The 20,455-nt window shown below is 37.7% G+C and overlaps 1 protein-coding gene across 21 annotated transcripts in view; it reads right to left on the bottom strand.

The window, feature by feature from the left end:
* Sei (potassium voltage-gated channel seizure) overlaps positions 1-20,455 on the bottom strand; it is a 102,418-nt gene that overhangs the window by 24,508 nt on the left and 57,455 nt on the right. For 20 of the 21 annotated variants that reach the window (XM_083104510.1, XM_083104512.1, XM_083104515.1 and 17 more), the window contains 2 exons: positions 20,225-20,349; positions 19,890-19,970 (listed from right to left, as the gene is read on the bottom strand). In XM_083104510.1, coding sequence (XP_082960636.1) covers positions 19,890-19,970; positions 20,225-20,349 — 206 coding nt within the window. Of the gene's footprint in view, positions 1-3,861; positions 5,362-19,889; positions 19,971-20,224; positions 20,350-20,455 lie in introns of those variants that run through there. The other variant, XM_083104529.1, reaches the window with a different exon arrangement.

Raw genomic sequence — 20,455 nt, 5'->3', positions numbered from 1 at the left:
AATGTGTTTCTGGATATTAAAGCTGCAACGAAGATATAAGATCGCGAATGGCTTTGCTCCAGTATCAGACGTAAGTCGTAATAAAGCACAGATCGTAAAAATCAGAAATAGGGCGGGGATAAAAGTGTCAAGGCGTATTCGCCGATATTCACGAGGCTGATTCATCCAGAAACATCGGAGGTTTCCTCTCTCATACGTAACCCAGTAATCTCGAACTTTCCTTCTTCAGATAACCACTCACTCGAATTTTAAGCGAGTTGCGTTTATATTAATTCACATTACGAGTGAGTAAGAATAATCAATATAACATAAAAGAACAGAGAATGATGCATCCTATGAGACCCGTTCTTTAGGATTAGGATCAATCTTATTCCACATGTGTCGACAATAATTCTATTATACACTTGAAAGTTAATGCAGATCAGAGAAGCTTCCACTTCAATTCGTTTATGACTTTAATTTAATAATGCATCGATCGTATGCTAAGTGCACTCGAAAAGGCCGACAGCGACTGACATTTTATGGGCATGCTTAATGAACCGCTTTAACCATGTGGCGAGACAACCGAGATGAGGCACGTGTATAGTTTCCAGCTTTAGAAATTAGAAACACGCGACGAAAAAGTTGCGCACCGCTTCCGAATAACATTTGTGGACTCAGATTGTCGGTACGACAATAATGATAATTCATTCCTTATCCTGTTATTAACTAGCTAATCCGCCTCTTCAATTAGAGTAATTAACGAGGGAAGCTCAAATATCATCCCGCTAACAATAAGTATATGCAATATAATGTTCCTATTATGGAAGTATTATCGTAATTGTATTATCTCGACTTTATTAATTAATATTTCTGTCCTCTAATAAGTTCGATATAAGATAAGTCGAGAGATTAGCTGCGTAAGAAGATTAGAGTCTCTCGTGGAAGAGAACATTTATTTATAAATGTTTTGCATTTATCTATAAATTTTAAATAATAGAGGATCGTGGAGGGGGATGAAGAAGCATTTATCTATAAACGCTGCTTGTATTTATCTATAAATTTTAAATAATGTATTTCAATGAAAAGAAAATAGTGAGGAAAATATAAAATGCTTAATGAAATTTATTTTAAATTAATTCAATGTCTCTCTCTTCTACCGTGATAAAATTAATTAATCGCTCCAGAATCGCACTTCGACTAAATCAGCAATTTTCCCGGCATACTAAATATTTTAGCACACTTGTATATTTTCTCAAACCCAGCGCGATATTGCGCCTGTTCATCGTAAAATATAATTACTGAAAGTAACCAAGCAGGCAAGCGTGAATGTATTTTCAGGCATCTCGACTGTTCGTATACCATGAGCCATTTTACAGGCGGAAAACACGAGTTTTACAAACAAGCATAATCCGTCCATGATCGTTTTAAAAATGGATGTAATATCGCTTCCGGCTTCTTATTAATTAAGAAAAATCGCTCTTCCCTTCGTATTATGGCTTCATCTAAATATATCATGATTAAAGAGACATCGTTTTACTACATTAATCAGGTTTAAATATAATAAGACTTTAATCTAAATGTTTGATAAGTTTGAACTACGTATTTATTATTATATAGTGTGTTATATTGAAGTATCTTGTATATTTTATTTCTAAACATCTTGGAAGTCTACCTAGAATGCACGTTTTCTTTTACTTTTCGTTTTAACACGCTTTAGACGTTTCTCGCCTGCCTTTATTCTCGAAGAGACAATTATATCGATTCGACAATAATTGCACAGCTGCGCGCGAGGTAAAGCCCTATCAATCGCTTTTATCGTGATCGTATCCGCGTCTCCCTTCGAGAAAAGGCCGATTTACCTTCCATTTATCATTGTGCGAGTCCCATGCATGCGCAATACTCGCAGCAATTAATTCGCAGGTCGCACGAGGCTCTCGCGAGTTCTCGTGCGTTCAAGAGGACATTCAGTCAATTAATTTAACGCTCTATCAGAAAACATAGGGATGCGCTAATGTTTCGATCATCAAATTTAATTGTACGAATGCATTAATTGCCGGCTTTCTCCAGATCGGCGTGACGGATCGCATAAAGGCGCATTCACTCGGTAGCACGCCAAGGGACCTTTTTCGCAAATTTTGTTTCGCAATTCCCACTTTCATTTATAATTGAGCACAAAGTACAAAGTCTGAATTTAGCATAATGGAACTGTTGAATGCACAAGGCTGCGTCATTTGCAGTCAAGCACGAGTTGAAAGCTTTCGGAATAAATCACACGCGATATCTCCAGGTAATGAAATTGTAATGTACGCGATAATGACATGACAAAAGCAATTCAATAATTCGAACCCAATTAAAATGTTACATAATTAAATATTGCATTACGAAACAAATTTATTGCGTATTTCCTCTTACGGTTTCAATTCTCTTTATGAGCTATTGTATAATTTTGTTCATTTATAATATTTGGAAATACATTGTGAGTTTATCAATAAAAGGGGAAGAAACGAGCAATGTTTTCCGTCGAGACAGTAGCCTACGAGAATGCATCACATGTACATATGTGTAGTCTGAAAATAGCATTAACACGTCTACCACCGAGGGATAGGCATAGTAATGCGATGTTTATCCTCTTCGCCATAACTAGCCCGTAGTATGAAATCGTCAACGATGTTTTCTTTGTAAACAATGTCTTGTCCATGAGCCAGAAAATGGTATTGACTGAGTCAATCGAAGAAACTCGTCGGGAAAATATCTGTGTTAAATTACCGATTGAAGAGAATAGGTCACAAATGTGATTAAACTTAAAGTTCCTGTTGGACATGTCACATCTCCTGCGATACGTGTCGCATTTATTTTTCAATGAGTCTTTCCTAAAATCATACTCTCATTTTCCTATAAAAAATAACAAGATTTTTGTCTCACATATTTTTCAATATTTATTTTCAATAAAAAAGGGGAATTAATATATCTTTTAGTATTTAAAATATTATTAATCACGATATGTGTATGTGTGTGTGAGAGAAGGAAAAATATAGTTGCAGTTAATTTATTAAATAATGCATTCAGGAATAACCGAATGAACCTACATAAAAAGTACTGTCTATCTATGAATTGATTAATATTTATTAACGATTAATGAATCAATTAATATTTATTAATGATTAATGAATCAATTAATATTTATTAATGATTAATTAATTATTAATTTATCAATCTGACTCGTTGGATTCCCAAATTTCTTATTTCAAGCTACATTCGCCAAAATCGGAGCTTGCAAAAATATTTTTGCTCGACAGATTGGCGGTAATGAAATTAGTCACCTAGAATAAACGTTTTCCATGTGAGAAACATATATATACGATGGCATCAGAGAACAAAGGTATATATCATTCTTATCTACGTCAATAAAATGCACGATAGCAGCTGAAACTGTAGTTGAAATCCCCCTCACGTCAGAGTCGACATCGTGTAGGTGTGTATCGCGATCGATGCATCGATGCAAAAATAGCTCGTGCACATCTTAAGATATTAATGTTTCAAGGGTCACAATAAAAATGTCAGTCGCTACCTTCGAATTTTATTCTCCGTATATCTATATGTAATCATTATATTAGCATTTGCGCGATATCTTTTATCATAATAAAAATATCAGCGACTCTAAGTGTTATTCTCTCATCTATCAGAGAATCAGTCTATAAAATATTCCAACAATATTTCCCTATCATGATGTGATTAATCTATGTCAGTGTATTTCATTCCGATCAAATAAAATACAAGACGTACAATTAATGCATCATTATCGCGAATCACGATTCAAGATACGATTGATCATTAATGAGTGAAATCTTAATTAACGCGACTGACGTTTGTTCGGAATACCTCTTTTGTTAAACCGGCCTTGAGCGCCGATTGTTGCGGGCCCCCGTTCTCCAACAACAGACTCTTGGTACTTCCACCTTTGACTCTGACGCTGCTCCATCTCTGTCGCGGTATATCCGTCATCTTCTCGCTGCGATCTCCCTCCTTCAACGAGCCGCCTTTGACCCTGAGGGCCCCGAGGACCGCGGTCGTGGGCGCGACCGGTGCATCGAGCTGCCCCAAGAGATGCTCCGACATCGCTCGAGGGGACTTTATGCACGTCATCGTCGTTGGAGCGAGCGTGTTTGCCGAGGATACCGACTTCACTAGCAGATCTTTACCCTCCTTCGTCCAGGACGTGAGCTTCCTGCTGAGGGAGAGGGTGGTCGGCGCCGAGGTCGGTTTCTGGGACGAGCTGGGAAGGTCGTCGGGATAGGTGTCCGTCTCGTTGATCACGTGGACGGTCTCGTTGATCACGTGAACATTCTGCTGTCTCGCGAGTGACCCGGATGCCGCCACCACCGTCGCCGCCGTCGAAACGCAGCAGGGATCTTCGTTCAGGTCAAGAAGCCGGTCTCCTGCCGTCCGAGGATAATAATCCTTGGCAGCGGAGGACCCGGAGGCGGCTACGACCCTTCGTCTAGCACCGAACTTCGGTATTCTGTTGCGGCAGACGCTCGACGGCGTCCTCGCAAGGCCCTCGATCAGGGTGTCCCTCTCCTCGGACGACAGCTCGCTCTCCTCTTGAAGATCCGAGGACGTACTGGCGCTTATTCTGATGCTGCCGGTGGTGAAGCGCCGTTCGCCGGCACCACCGGCTGAGGTTCCAGCCTCCGAGGTAAAGTTGCTGTTCGCGCACGGCCGGACGCACAACAGGCTCTGCAGGTCGCGCTCGTACGACGACGAGCTCGTGGTCGAGGCCGTCGTACCGCCGCCTCCTACCGTTTCCGCGAAAATCCTCGCCGTACCGTTTGTCGACGCGGACTTTGGCAGCAAACCCCACTTCCTGCGAGAGCGATCGACAATCTCCGATCGCGCGCGATCCCCGTCGTTCTCCAGCAGGAACTCGAACGTGCCTCGACTATATTCCTCTCCCTCGTACCTCGACTCGCTACGACGAGAGTGCCCTCGATCCTTCCTCTTCCTTCCCGAAATGAATCTTTCGCTGGGCTCCTGGATAGATCGAGCACCCTCGTCGGAGACGCTGGAGTCTGCGACGCTCGAGTCCCGCTGCTTCCCTTCCTTGATCGGCGGGGGGATCTGCTTCCTCCTTATCACCACTGGCGGCGGCCGATTGGCCACCTTGGCAGTCGGTATGTCAATCGATAGATCCTTCACCGAGCGTAATGCTATCTGTTCGTCCCGCGGTTGGGACGAACCCGGAGGCTGGGACTTGGACAGTTTTTCCTTGAACAGCTGAATCTTGGCGAAGTATGCCGACCTAGCAATCGACGGACCAACGCGACTGCTCTCGCTGTTGATCGCCTTCACGTTGTTTAATTGCAATAGACGGTTCCCAGAAGCCGTTTATCAAATCTCGAAAATGAACTCTCAAAGACTCGCGACGGTATCGTTACTATTTACGTTGAGTAAGGCAGCAATAAAATTTAATCCAAATAATTGTTGTCGAGTATTGTACTCTCCGTTATATAGTAATTTAAATTTGCTGTCTCGCAATGCAAAAGGCAAGGCGTTGCAAAAAGAAGCGTAGTTAAAAGTCGACGCTTTGAAAGACTGTTGGTTATAACTTTTCTGTTATGCTTCTCACCTGTCTTTGTCTTCGATCTTTGTCTTCACTGATTCTTTGTCTTCTCTCCTCTTTTTTCTTACGTTAGTATAAATCTGCCAATCAATAATTTCGACGAAGCAAATTCTCTTTTGTGCTTGTTATAAATTTAAATATTGTGCAATGTTATTGTTAGGACGTGTGCGCATCCGTAAAATCACTTAGTCAACTCGCTTTTGTGTGCTCGTAGACGAATTATTACTATCGATAATTATCGTTGGTTACTTATATATGCGTGTGCTTTTACGACGTAAAAAGGAAACCTTGTAAATATCGCTATCGGCTCATTCACATCTTTTATTGCGACGACCTCTGGTATATCCCATTTGATTGATTAAAAAGTTGTTTCTCCCCTCGATTCAAAATACCGATATAAAACATACAAGGATAATTATTGACTTAAACTTAATTCTCTCTCCACCGCCGCGTTGTGGAAATTTCGCGACACAGAGCGAATCTCGTTAATTAATTAATTAATTAGCAATAAATAATGGATGGAATGTAACAACAGTCTCAGCTGAGAAAAGGTAGGTGTTTGAATTTCAGTCTCGATCACTTTCTTCTTTTTTTTCTTCTTCTTCACTCTCGTTTATTTCAAAAGCATTAATTACCTTCGTCGCGAAAATATCGTTCAGCATGCAAAATCGGGATCGCAACAGAAATATAAAAGAGCTCTTCTTACTCAACGCTTCAGCTTCTTGCGTTTCGGACTTTCGGACAAAAGGCTAAAACGAGACAGGAATTCGACAAATTATTGGCAATTGGAAATTCGATGCAGGTACAAACGCTCGTATACGGTATAAGTCTTCTCGACCCTAGATCCTCTAGGAGATTCAAGAATCACGAGAATGGTCTACCCTCGTTGCTGTCCACGATGGATTTGGCACGGGCTAATACTGAGGAATCCTCCAGGGATGCGCGAAGCGACATCCTGTCTCGCGACGACACGGACGTTCCAATTTCCCGTCAACGAAGACGTATGGGAGCCTCGTGAATCTTCTTAATGATCAATTTAAAAGAACTTTCGGTGGTGCATTGATTGAACAAATCGTGATCGAGTCTCGCAAATGCCGCATCACGTGTAAACCATAGGTTGTGAATGTGTCGGAGAATATTTCATCCCGATCATATTCTGATATTCCTTCTCTTCCGACTTTCCACCTTATCAATGAGATCTTTTGATAAGATGATTCCAAGGATTTAACGATTGAGATCGATCACAACACGGCAGGAAATGTCAGTGCGATTGTCACGCGCGTTCTCTTAAAACGCTAAGCAGAACAGTTTCTTTACTTTCGATGTGAGCCCAGTGACGCTCGATAATTATCACTTGCATTTCGTTGATTAACGCGTGCTACAGATATTGTATACGTGATCGGCGAAGATTCCTTCCTCACGAAGATTATGCATCTATTGCACTAAAACTCTCTCGATGCACGGTCGTCCGGATTCGCTCGATTACTGATCGATTAACCGAGTGATTAACTTTCGACGAGTCTATACTCAACGAGTTACGGCTGCTAATTATCAAGGATATGGATATCTCCGTTCATAGATACGCTGGCAAAGTTTCGGGAAGATATGTGCGTCCACGAGGTCCGATCGTCGTCACCGGGGATGTATCGCACATCGAATATATTTAATGCATCCAGGTAATCAGACTGCATCCGTAATGCCGACTTATAGTCGCGCACTGATCTCTAACGAATGCAGCACATCACGATACTTCTGCGAGCATCGCCGGCTGTAACTGACGCGTCTCCTCAGCATCCCTGGTAATCCAAGTAGTTTCTCGCACTGTTGCGGCCGAGTGACTAAGGCAAGAGGGACGCTCGTGCGCTCCAGACGGCTGCGATCGTTGTTCCAGCCAACATTCCAAGTTCTCGACTCTCGTTTCCGGGAGAGGGAGACCGAGACACACACACAAAGAGGAAGAGAGGGAAAAGAGATCGTGGAGAGAGTCGGTATATAGCGACCTTCCGTCCTCAGTCCCTTTCGTCAGCCCCTTTCCGCACCCTTTCACGTCCGTGTCTCACCTCTCAGCGAGTTCGCCACCTCAGCCGAACGTCCAGGTGCCGAGGAGGAGACGGTCGACTTACTAGCGTCGTATATGCGCGCTCCGCGTTGGCTCCGATGCCGCCGTCGTCGCCGTCGTCGACGACGACCCACCTGTGCTAGACTCTTATTGATTCGCAACCGAGCCTCGCGCAACGCGCGGCTCTACGCAGGCCCGGACCCGCGAGAATCAACCCCCGGAGAATGCGCGATATCGCGTGGCGCAACGAAGCGCGGGACGCCAGCTGACGCTCGCGTCGTCGTGTACGTATGAGCGTACGGGCTATTGTGAAACAGGGCGCATTATATGAAGACACAGAATGGAAAATGCTTCCTTGACAGATACAATTGTTGAAATGTCAGGCGCTCGTACGAGAGGTCGCGTAAGATAACGGGCTCGTTGATTATTGAATTCTTCTCCCGAGATATCGAAATGAAAGGGAAGATAAATATTTCGCGCGATCCTTCGGATGAATATAATTCCATGGATTCCATAGAAAAATTCCTTTCCATACAACAGACTTTTTTAATATATTTGCGAGATTCTCAATGGCAGATATATAGACTCGCTCTTATTGACTAATTCTCTGCATTCTCTTCTTTATAATTTACACATTTTATTGAATTAATTTGTATCTCCCTTATATACATATATATGTATATATATATTTTTTAAATTTATTCCTTTTTATATATATTAATTATATAATAATGTATCTTTTTTGCAAGGATATGAATATTATATCTATGTAAAATTGATTACGAATTTCAATTCCGATAATTTATCATAAAATTTGATGTATATAAAAGCGTGTGATGTTATTAGTCATGCATTCAATGGAAAAAAGCCACGTGTCCTTCCTTTCGATGACAATTCATTTCTATTCGATATAATCCCCTAGTGCCCTTTTATATCCAAGCTACGTGTTATAAATTTGAACAAAATCTTCACCGACCATGAATCTTTGAACGATCAGTGCGCATGGTCAGTGGAATCTATACGACACGTTTTATTTTTGCTCGTCAACGGAAAAAAAATGTGCAAAGCGGAGGAAAATCGCGACAGTAAAACCATGAAAAACTCATGCCTCGCATCCTCGCTGAACCGCCTACTTTTTTCTTCTCTTTTCCATTTATTTTTCGCTTTACATTTTTTACGCAGCAGACATCTTGGCGCAGTCGGGCGATGAAATCTCTTACCAAAAGGAACTTTTCTATTTTATGTCTCGTTGCTATTCGTTACGATGCTATGTTACTTTTAATGTATAATCGTGTATAATACGTTACTGTCTTTTATATCTCGGAAGTCATTTCGGATATGACCTAAATAATAAATCTGTTCTCGTTTATTCTTCTCTAATAAATAATTAAAATAAAAAGTTTTTAAATAGTTGTATCATGTGATTATTATTTTTATTTATATTATATACATGTCTATACATAAATTTACTATTAATCTATATGTTAATTTTTAATTTAATTCAGTTATGTAATATAATTTAATGTTTATTTTTCTCGTAAAATAATGCATCGCTAATTCATTGCAAAGTAAAAATTGCGCGTCATACCAATTTAATTTCTGGCGTTTTAACCATCATAAATTGCAAGAATCCTCTTAATAATGCTTTGCATTATTATATCTAAGAGGATTTGTAGCAGGATTTTATTTAGCTATATAATTTCTCTCGTAATCTGTTTCCAACAAAATAACAATTCCCCCTGTCAAGTATGACGCAAATGAAGAAATCTCAAAGGAGCATTTTACAGCAGATTAGTATAATGTATCCTTGGAAAGAGAGATATTATCAAGTTTAGTGCTTTATTGTTTCTTCGATTCTAGATGAATTCCCCGAAAGGAAAATATAATATGAAACTCATGAGAAGATAAGTCTAATCCCCAGGCGTCCTCATTCTCTGAAACTCAGTAGACGATATTTCCCGCCGCTCGACAAGCACAAAGTTGTAATATGGAAAACTTTAGAGGACGAGAATTTATCGTTGGCGAGGAAACTCGACGAAAAAAATTAATTAAAAAAATTAAGAAATCCTTTCTTATGTTGGCGCTCGCGTCATCGATCACAAGCGCGATTGTTCATTTTGAAACACTTTTAAATCATTCTGTTTCAATTTAGGTCACCTAGTCCAGAGCTGGAATCCGTCGATAAACGACAACCTAGTTCGCACATTTTCGCGCTCGTTCAACGCTGTTCAAGGAAGAACACTGCGTTTCAACACGGCTTGCAAGGCATTCGGAAAACTTGGATTGCCCTTAAGTTATAGGAATCGTTTCTTGTAACAAGCGCGATCCTTTCGTTCCTCTAAAGTCTTTCGTTGAAAAGTTTTCACATTCTGTACGCGAAACTATAAGTATTCACCATATGTTCTAGACTTTAAATCGTCAAATAAATTATAATAAATCGTTTATTTATGACATTAAATTTTCATTTGATCACGATGTGATACATATCAAATTTTCTAAAAGTATTGATTTTAATATAGATACATGTACAAATTCAATGATATGTGTTTTGAAGAAAGAGTATAGAATATTAAATTATATATTGTATTTAAATATTATATTAAAAATATTTTAAATTATATATATATATATATATATATATATAATATTTATAGAAATAAAGATTATTCTTTTCCATTTTTCCATTTTATGATACAAAAACATCATACATAAAGTAATCTTATATACGCGCCTCTCAGCTTTATGCTTATATGCCGACCCACTTTGTGAAAAAGTTAGCGTGTAGATTATTGTCAGAAGTCCAGGAATCAAGAGCAGAAAGAATTGCGAGAATTCATCGAGCGTGAATGCGATAAACGCACTTTACTCGCAATTCCTCGCTGCGCTATACAAGGATCGTATATCAGGGTATTTGCTATCGAAGCCCGATAGCAAATGTTGCTATCGGCAACGAGGTCGTCAACCCAAGAGCGTCAACACTCTCGCTCTATTTCCGCGATAAGTATGGCTCACCTGTTCCGCCCGTGGCTTGCCGTTCTTTTCCTCCTGCTCCTTGCTGAGGTCTTCGACGAGGTCATGGAGCAGCCTAATGTCCTGGGGGCTGGGGGAATCGACCCTGCCAGCCCCCACGCTCATTGTACTATGAGGCGCCAGTTCACACGAGTTACCAGCCTCCTCCGCCTCCTCCTCCTCCCCCTCCTCTTCCGCCGCGCTTCTCACGCTGACGTTCTCCCCTTGCAAGCAACCCTTGGTCAGGGTCCACTCCCGATCACCGTCGCTTACCCTTTCGTCGTCATCGCTCATTTAGGGCATTTAAGCAGCTTCGAACAAAACTCGTCGACTCAGCGTCCTGCGAGCGATCGCGATCTTCTATGGATAAATATAGTCCTTGATCCTCGTTCACCGCAAAAAAGCACTCCCAGACAGAAGGTTGATTCGAAGACTAATCTGGAGGATTTTTCTTCTTTCTTTTCAGACTCAATTATTCGACACGAGACGATTGCTTCGCTTTCTTCAGGATGCACTTTTTTCTTCTCGTTGGCGATGTGGCGAGTAATTTAATTGGCGATTTAATTGACTGTAGCGGACTTGTATCTCTTATTCTTAAGGTGATTTCTGACGCGTTCTTCCGTGTAATGGTTCGTAAAAACGCGGCAGTTCAAATGTACGGTTTTAAAACGGACGACAAGCTCGAGATGCGTTTATTGTCGAATTAAGCAGTGTTTGTAATTTGTAAACCCGCGACATATGAGTCTTTATGCGCATTTTAATCAGTATATGTACTAGTATAATACTTTCATTCGTTCGCCAACATGCAATATGTCTGTCTGTTTCTGTCAAATAATTTATTATTAATATCATTATTAAAATCATCGCGTAATAATTAAAAAATTATCTTTAAAGTCAAGAAATGAACGAGTCAATTTTCGATTATGATCAAATCAATCTAGTTTTCAAATTTCACTTAAAAAATGAGAAATTTGGGCTCTCGATTGTTTTTTCCAATTTTAACGAATCAAAATTCTTAAATTCAATGATATGTATATATTCAAGTTATATTTAAATAGAAAATACAATTTGTTACAAAAATATTATCGTGGAGTAAGATTTCCAATGAACGAACGCGTCATGCTATTGCGTGCTTGCGTGTATCAAGACATTTATTGTAGCCTTTGCCTAGCGTCGAAATACGGGTGAATTTAATGCCTTTGCAAAATGATACAGTGCGTGGAAGAATCTTGTTCACTGTTTGACATTTAAGAATAAGAAATGAAAATGTATTTCTTCAAAAGCGTTCATAAATGATGGCTTTTTATTACTATCCTTTTTTGTATAACATTAAGCCCTTAAAAACAATCGAAAATATGAAGTTTAGTTCAATTTGTATCTTTTAATAAATTCTCAATTTTAATATAAAAGAACAATATTTTACAGGAATAAAAAATATTCACACTATCAGCATACCATGTGTAATATGTGCGTGAAATAAAAAATTAAGTACAGATGAATCTTATACATTCAGTCAATATTTTGAGCAATCTTTTGTATATAATCACTTTGCATTATTAATAAAAACCTCTTGGCGGTGGAAAGTCCACTACATAAATTACAATTGTAATTTTATGACTAATTTATGTTAAGCGATTATACATGATGATAACATTAAAGTTAAAATCTTTTAGATTTTTATTTAGCGAAACTTTTATAATATGCATGACGTGCTTATGAAAGATGTAAGAGATAGAGGACGTTGAAATAAGCGAAATAGAATATCTACACAAAATATCCGAGTGAAATATATTTAGAGAAATATATCTGGTGCCGAATCAATATTATCGACGTTTTTACGAAACCATCAGTATGATTGCCGCGTATCTGAACACACGTGTCTACTTCGATCTTTCTCAGCGTCGATAAAAAAGTAGAACTTAAGCCGGCTGCGAAATAATGTAAAAAGGTAGAGGTGGTAGGGACAAATTGCTAGGTGAATCATACGTTCCCACATATACTACCACCTGCACGTGCATGTGTACACAAATACACATGTACGTGTGTGAACACTGGTAAGTGGGGGTGGTGTTACCACCGCGACACAAGGACGCCGTCATTGATCACCTGGTGGCTATGACCTTCGTCAATTACATCGTAGCGCGAACGCATGTTATCATCATGAACACACCTCCATCGAGAGAAAAAGAATGGATTGATTCCACAAGATATTTCATCGATCACGGCTTGTTCGATATAATTGACAATTAATCTTTGCGTCGAGAAAGGTAATCCGACTCGTTTCTTTCAAATTGCAGTAAAGGCTGATTGATTTTCAATTCACGTCAGGGTTATACAATCGAACTCGCGCGAAGAAAAGCTTTCTTAGTAGTTTTCCCCAGAGATGTTATGCTCGCGAAAATGAATTTGTGGAAAAGTGAGATTATCGCGGACATCAAATTACTTCACAAGTTTCGCGCTAAGCATTTTTTAACAAATAATTGTGACTTAGAAATTTTATAAAAATAAAAAAAAATATAAATTAATACAAAAATGGTTATATGATATAAATCAAAGTTAAGAGAATTTTAAAAGGCAGAAAAAACCACAGCGCAAAGGTAATGACACGCGAAAAAAGAAAAAAAGATAGACTGATGGCATCAAATAATTTCATTAATAAAAAAAATAATTTTAATTTAATTAATTAAAATTATATCAATAATATGTTATTTAAAAAAATAATTTATAAATATATATGTTATATTTTTTTCTCGTTGAAAAATCAATTAGAGATCTCTATGTTTGTATTTATGTATGTGTTTGTGTGCGTATGAAGAAAAAATGTTAAATTTAGAATACTTCGTGCATGCTTTCTTTAACGAGCTTTTTGTCGCGACTTTATTAGTGCGAGAAGAGATTCTTTAGAAAATATTTGGCAGTTGGCCCATATCTCGCGAGTGGAGCTTATCGATTTTACCGATAAAGAGAGAATGGACCCTTCTGGATTTAAATTGGGTGTAATCTTCATTTAGCTTTGTTGAATTCATATGAAATTAATTTCGACTCGCGTACGATAATCATACTCACGAATGAGCTCTGTATAATTGTTTTAAAATCAGATAGAATAAAAATACCCGAGCTCTTCGAGAAGATTTCTATACTTTCAAAATTTTAAATGGGTGCGGCCATTTCAAATAAAAATTCATGTGTCATAAATTTAACATATTTAGTAATTGTTCACAAGAGATTATAGAGCTGAATACAAAATCATAATTCAATGTAAATTGCATGGAAATATCGAGCAAGCTTAAATAATCGTGATAAATATCGATAAATAATGATGATAAAGCGATTGTTAAAGCTTATCATTATTTATTTCGATTTTAAAGCGATTTAAATTGACATAATTATTATTAAACTAGTTATAAAGACAAAATATGTGTAAAATAAAAAATAATATTAATGTTATATGCTAAAAAGGATAAAAAATTAGACATAAAAAAATTTTCACGATATAATATAATATTTAAATATCTAAATTATTAATTCAACCATTGCATTACTAATATCTGATTCAGATTTTATCACATTATGTAATAGGCAATGATATCAAAACAATTGAATAAAGTATTATTATAATTGCATTCTGAAAATTTGAAGCATGCGGATAAAGCGAGTTTACAATATACAAAGCGTTATCATTTTCAAAATATTGCTAATGTTTTTGTAAATAATAACAAAAAAAATTATTAAATTTTTTTTGTTATTATATAAATACACAAGACAGAAAAAAATATGTGATAAAGATAATAATAGTTTTTAAATTAAAATAGTGCAAAACTTGCATCAGGTGTATTTTTTACATTTTTAAAAAAATTTTTTGTAACCGAAAACTATTGATATATGAGAAATCGATTCAATTAAATTGTTGCCATTTTGTCGGTCTTCCTCGGATATTACAATCGTTACGCAACGCGTGACGCAACCGCGCAAAGAAACACGTGGATAGGCACATACACGCTGTTTCTCTCGTAAAGGTGATTGCTCGCGTTGCAAAGTTGTTGATTGCTAATTGTAGCGACGATATCAAGACAATTGAAGAACAATTTGAAGAACAATTTCTTGCGAATTTACAGCTTATGTAAATCTTGCTTTCTGAGATTACAAAAATTTCTGGATAAATTTTTAGTAAACTTAATTAGTAGAGTCATTTCTAGATAATTAATAACGAGAATGCAATGAATCTAAAACATTTTGCGGGAACGTGAATGGTGAATAATGTTGAAGAGAGATGGATGAATTATGGCTACTTGGCACAGATTGCATTAAAGCACCGATTATGAGTAAGTAATAATTTAGTTTGATCGAGTAAAATCGTCAGTGGGTTCATTTCCATTTATTTAAAAGTATTTTAAGTTTTCAAGATTGAGCGTGTTGATACGCGAAGCAATCCATGATATAAAAAGTTATCATAGGAGTTACGATATGGAAAAATGTCATAAAAGAAAATTCCTCGTCTCATTCATCTTTAAAATTGATACTAAATTTTATATATATTTAATTAATTAATTAATTATCTTAACTTTAGTTTTATTTACGTTATTATCGATATTTTTCATGGAGAATTGAACATATATGTAATATGTACGTATAAATAAATAAATAAATAAATAAATAAATAAATAAATAAATAAATAAAAATAGCAATATAAGAGAGAATTTATATTTTTCTAGAAGAAAATTCTTTCTTTTTCTCTTATTACAATATATTTATAGATATTTCTAATATTATAAGAAATATGCGAGTCACTTTAACAACCTGTACATTATTTTAATGGCATATAACAAACGCAGCGACTTCTTTGTAACTTTCGTTTCTTACATGCCGAGTATTTTATATATTTTTATTTGTACTTGGAAGAAAAACTTCGTTTAAAACACACGTTCACACCGTTCGCGGTTCGACGTTCACTGCCGTCATCGGCTACGATCGACCCCTTCGTCGTCGCCGGCGCACTATGGTTTGCCCGCCGACTTTCAGGGCCGATCGATTGATGATCTCGCGTCTCTTCGACCCCCGAAAAGCTCCACGGCAATTTACAAGGACTTATCCCGCGAGCCTCGTCGTGGACTCGGGGGATTCGGATACCGCCTCGAGAGATCGCGAGGGTCTACCTGGATTACGACTTTCGCGATCCTCGAACGTGGATCCTCGCGATCATTGGCGATCCTCGCGAACCACCGTCGACGTGTATCGGAGCGCACGTATGTACCCTCGTGAGAAACGGTCTCGATCTTAGGCACCGTCGTTCGCGAACGATGGTGAACGATCCCGATCACTCGCGGCTAAGTCGGCGTGGGTACCACTGGTTGGTACTACTCGGTGTTCTGTCATAATCTTGAGTGAAAAACGAAGGGAGAACGCGCGTGTCTCGAGGACCTCGAGCACGGAGGGCGCGACGTTGAATGAATTGATCGCGCGGGGGATTTCCTCTCTCTCTCTCTCTTTCTTTCTCTCTCCCCCCACGAAATCCGAGAATGCGAAAGTAGGACGTCTTATCACCGTTCGCATACGCGATCTTCCTTCGCCGAGGATGTGGACGGAGTGACGACAAAGCTACCTGCCGGGCGGAACAAGGCGCAGACACTGCGACACTGATCGGAGCGCCCTATAACGGGAGGCTCGCGAATTTCTCGCACCCTCTCTCGCACCCTTTCCACCCCGTCCGTCCCTCTCGTTTCGATACGCGTGCGCCCCGATAAGTCGGTCTCCCTTCGTCTTCTTTCGTTGTGGGCAATCCGCCAGTCGGTGGACTCGCCTCTTCTCCGGCAACGCACCGATCGACACCGTATGAGCACTCCCGCACTTCCGGTACGATCTTTATTTCCGTACAATCTCCTCCGCAACCGGATGCTATATATTTGGACGCGATCCTATTCTTGTTCAGTTCGCGGTAAACAAGCGGACGATCGGATTTATGGAATAGTCCAATATCCCAGAACACTCACGACATCGAGATTCTCGGTGAACTGCATAAATAAATTGCTGCTTTGCATGGAATCTGCTTTCGCAAGAACCAATCGAGAGAAAGAATGTCAGATTTATTGTTTTCAAAATCGAAAGCACGACTAGAGACTACTAGAAAAGCTCCTTGCTTTCGTTTGATTAATGACATCCTCGTAAGAAGATGATTAATTTGCCACGTGTTACAGTCATTTTCTGCTAAAAAAGATAATCAATTATGACTGAATGATTGAATATACCATTCGGTATTACTATTTCATTCGTTGTGATCGCTTCATTTTAAATTTAGCACGGACATTTATCGTGGGAATTTTGCAGCACGCACTCCCTCGAGCCATTAATTACCATTATTAATTAGTCATTCTCGAGTCTACTTCTGTTCTCTCATTTGCCTCCGTCCGTAACGGTCTTCCGACAATTATGCAATTCTGATTGAAATCAAGACAGAAAGTATCATTGAATTCATTGCCGGCGAGAGATATCGAGAATTTGCTACGAAATAAGCGCGGAATGTTAGCTATTCGATGATGCTATTAATTATTGGCTGCTTGACGTTACGTCGCAGCTGTTACATCTTTGAATACGCAAATTCTCGGAATGTTACGAAAGCTGGCTAAAAAGAGAGAGCTTACGCGATACTATTTTCGGTTTCGAATCCCATGCGTTTTTACGTAAGCGATTCAAAGCGACGTAACTATAGTTACGTCGAGATTTTATCATATTTAAGAGCTTTTGTATCTTTTTAAATAAATTTGCAAGATTTATAAACGTAACTATTTTTCGTCAACGCTGAAGACACAGATTTTACATTGCGTTTCTGTAAAACAAGTAAAAGAAATCTGAGATTCTTCTATAGAACTTTTAAACAAATCCGTTCGAAGAAAAAAACTTGTCAGCGCTTTTGCACACTGCAAAAATTGATTTATTGACACCGATATAATTATTGTAGCAACATATATGATAAAAATCCCTACAATGCTGCGGTATCGAATATCGATATATTGGAAATTCGGTAGCCATTCTTGGTTTACATAAATAAACATAGTGAGAATGAGAGAGAAAGAGAGAGAGAGAGAGAGAGAGAGAGAGAGAGAGGGAGGGAGGGAGAGGGAGAGAGAGTTGCTCTTCCGTTAAGCTTCGTCGTGAAATAATGGTCACCTCGGCTGAAATGTTGTTTGCAAGTCGGAGCAATTGCATCCATAATTTATATAATCACTTGGATTAACACGCTTGGGTCACGAAGTAATGATCCAAGTTACAACGATATCAAAGTTATATACAACATATATATGTTATGTATTCTTGAAAGCCCGCGACTTTGTGGAGTAAATTGAATTTGCATATTGCAAGCTACAATATGTTTCAACAGATAATTACAATGTTAGAGGAAATAAACGTTGAATTTTAATTGTTTCATACATATAAAAGTGTAAAGCTTTAGCGTACTAATAATTACACATGCACATAGAACGTGTTTATTATTTCCAATAAGATTTTAAAAAATTTAATTGACCTAAAAGACTTGTTAAATTTTCTTCCGATATTTATGGAAAACACTACAGCGTTAAAGAACAATGGATCGTCAATTGTGCCGATAAAAAATTGTTTTCCATAGATAAAATTTCGCTTCGTTTAGCATTATGCTTGTACACGATAAAAAGAATAATGCATGCGACAGAACAGTTTTGTCATATTATCGTTTATATCCGGAGTATGATAATATTATTATTGTTCGACACGACATATAAGATCAAAATCGCTCTTTCGAATTACATTACTGTCTGTCAAATTATCTCATATTTTGTGAAAGCGTGATATCATGAATATAATTTTTTTTTGGTATAATATCAGGAACATTGATACAAAGAACAGAGTCGGATGTTTTATGGCATTATTACTTTGGCGTGACATGCTCGAATGGACTTATTATGCGAGACACTTTCCAATTTCGCGCATCGCTGATAATATTAAGTGAAAGTATTCCGTCGGTTTTATCCGGAAGGATCTTTTTTCGAGTCGCGGGATTCTCCATTTCGCAGCGACCGCTAGGTATTCGCTGTAAAATTAACGTCATTTTGCCAGGATACCACGCTGCGGGAGATTTCCGCCTACGAGACTGCGACATAGTCGGATTGGCGCCAGTCAGGGCCGTATTAATGTAAGGCAGTATGTTAAACGTATACCCGTATGCAAACAATCTCCTCCCCCGACCCTCGCGCTCTGCTGTTCTACTAAATGTTTAAAAACTTGCACGTTTTGCTGCATTTCTCATGCATTATCTATAATCATGTCCTAAATATGAAAAATAATGTTTAAAGAAAAAAAACCAAGTTTTGTTTATCTTCTATGAATAATACAAAATTTGTTTAATATGTAAGAATTAATAAAATATAAGAATTATAAAATATAAGATATAGGAATTAATAAAAGAATTTTTTCAATAATAATATAACTGTAAAAAATCAGAATTTTTAGCGCAATAATTTGATGAAAAATAATATATTAAATCTTATTTTATTTTTACTATTGTCTATCTATGTAATATAATTATTGTCTATCTATGTAATGTAATATAATTATTTCTTGACTTATTACTTTTATTGAAAAATTAGAAACAGTGAATAATATGAAAGTAATCTAAATCTAGTTTCTTATCACACTAATTAGATAATTTGTTTCTTGGAAAAAATAAATCGTTACGGAATAACACAGAAACAACAGAGATTCGTTATAATTTGGCAAATATATTTCGTGACGAAAATACGTTTCATCGGCCTTGGTCGGCATCAGCAAATGGGATTTAACTTCTCGACGAAACCTATCCTTAATTCACGAAACCAAAGTGCTTCAAGTGAGCGAAGAAACTTTTGACCCACCAAAAGACGATTGACATTTTCATTTCCGGAAAACGGTTTTGCATAAATTTCAATTAGCATCAAACTTTACTACGATGCTTTTAATTTCCTGTCGTCTCTCGAAATATTCGTGAGATCACGAAAGATACGATTGCAAATCGACTTCGATACGATTTCAATTTATATGGATTCATTTTGCGTTATGCATATATACGTAATAATAAGATATTCATCATTAAAAAATCTAATTCTCTCGAATAAGTGCATACCTTTCAATATTGCAGTTTAAAATTATATATGTATTTCTTCTCACAGATTCTGTTAATATTACTTTCTATTTGATATATAAGAATCACTCACCTGAGCGACTTTTTCTCCCATGTTCGGTGTGTGCATCGCTCCTTGAAAATACTTTGCAGATCCATTGTCTTGTAAGGAAAACTGTAATGTTATAAAAAATATTCATTAAAATAAAGAATATTCAATAAAATACTAATAAAATATTTTTTTATTATTAAAGTATTAAAATAAAATATTGCCTATAAAAAATTATTCAATTCTTTATCATGATTTATTATATAATTAAATCAAATTTTATATCTAATAATGATTAAAAACAGTTTAAGCCAAAGTGCAAAGATTGAATATGTGGATGATTTTTACACGTGTTTTTGCACACAACAATCAAAACTCACTTTGTGCTTGATGGAATCCGGCCCCATCTGACTCAGAGATGGCGATCTTCGGTCCTTGGACGTTCGCCATTTCTGCAGATCGCTTTCAGAAGCAACGCCAGGAAAGATTTTCGAATGTTTCGCTGCTACAAAAGTGAAAGATATACGTGAATCTTTCCTTCGAAATCGTATTAATCGCGTGACAATGTGATATCATTATACGTATTATTAATTCAAAATCTATAAGTGCGA

Source organism: Camponotus vicinus, unplaced genomic scaffold (assembly GCF_025532165.1).
Source record: "Camponotus vicinus isolate PSW18456_S1 unplaced genomic scaffold, iyCamVici1.0 SCAF_7, whole genome shotgun sequence".
Classification (NCBI taxonomy): domain Eukaryota; kingdom Metazoa; phylum Arthropoda; class Insecta; order Hymenoptera; family Formicidae; genus Camponotus; species Camponotus vicinus.
The sequence above is the reverse complement of the archived record's forward strand: the minus strand, read 5'-3'. Positions and strand labels throughout refer to the sequence as shown.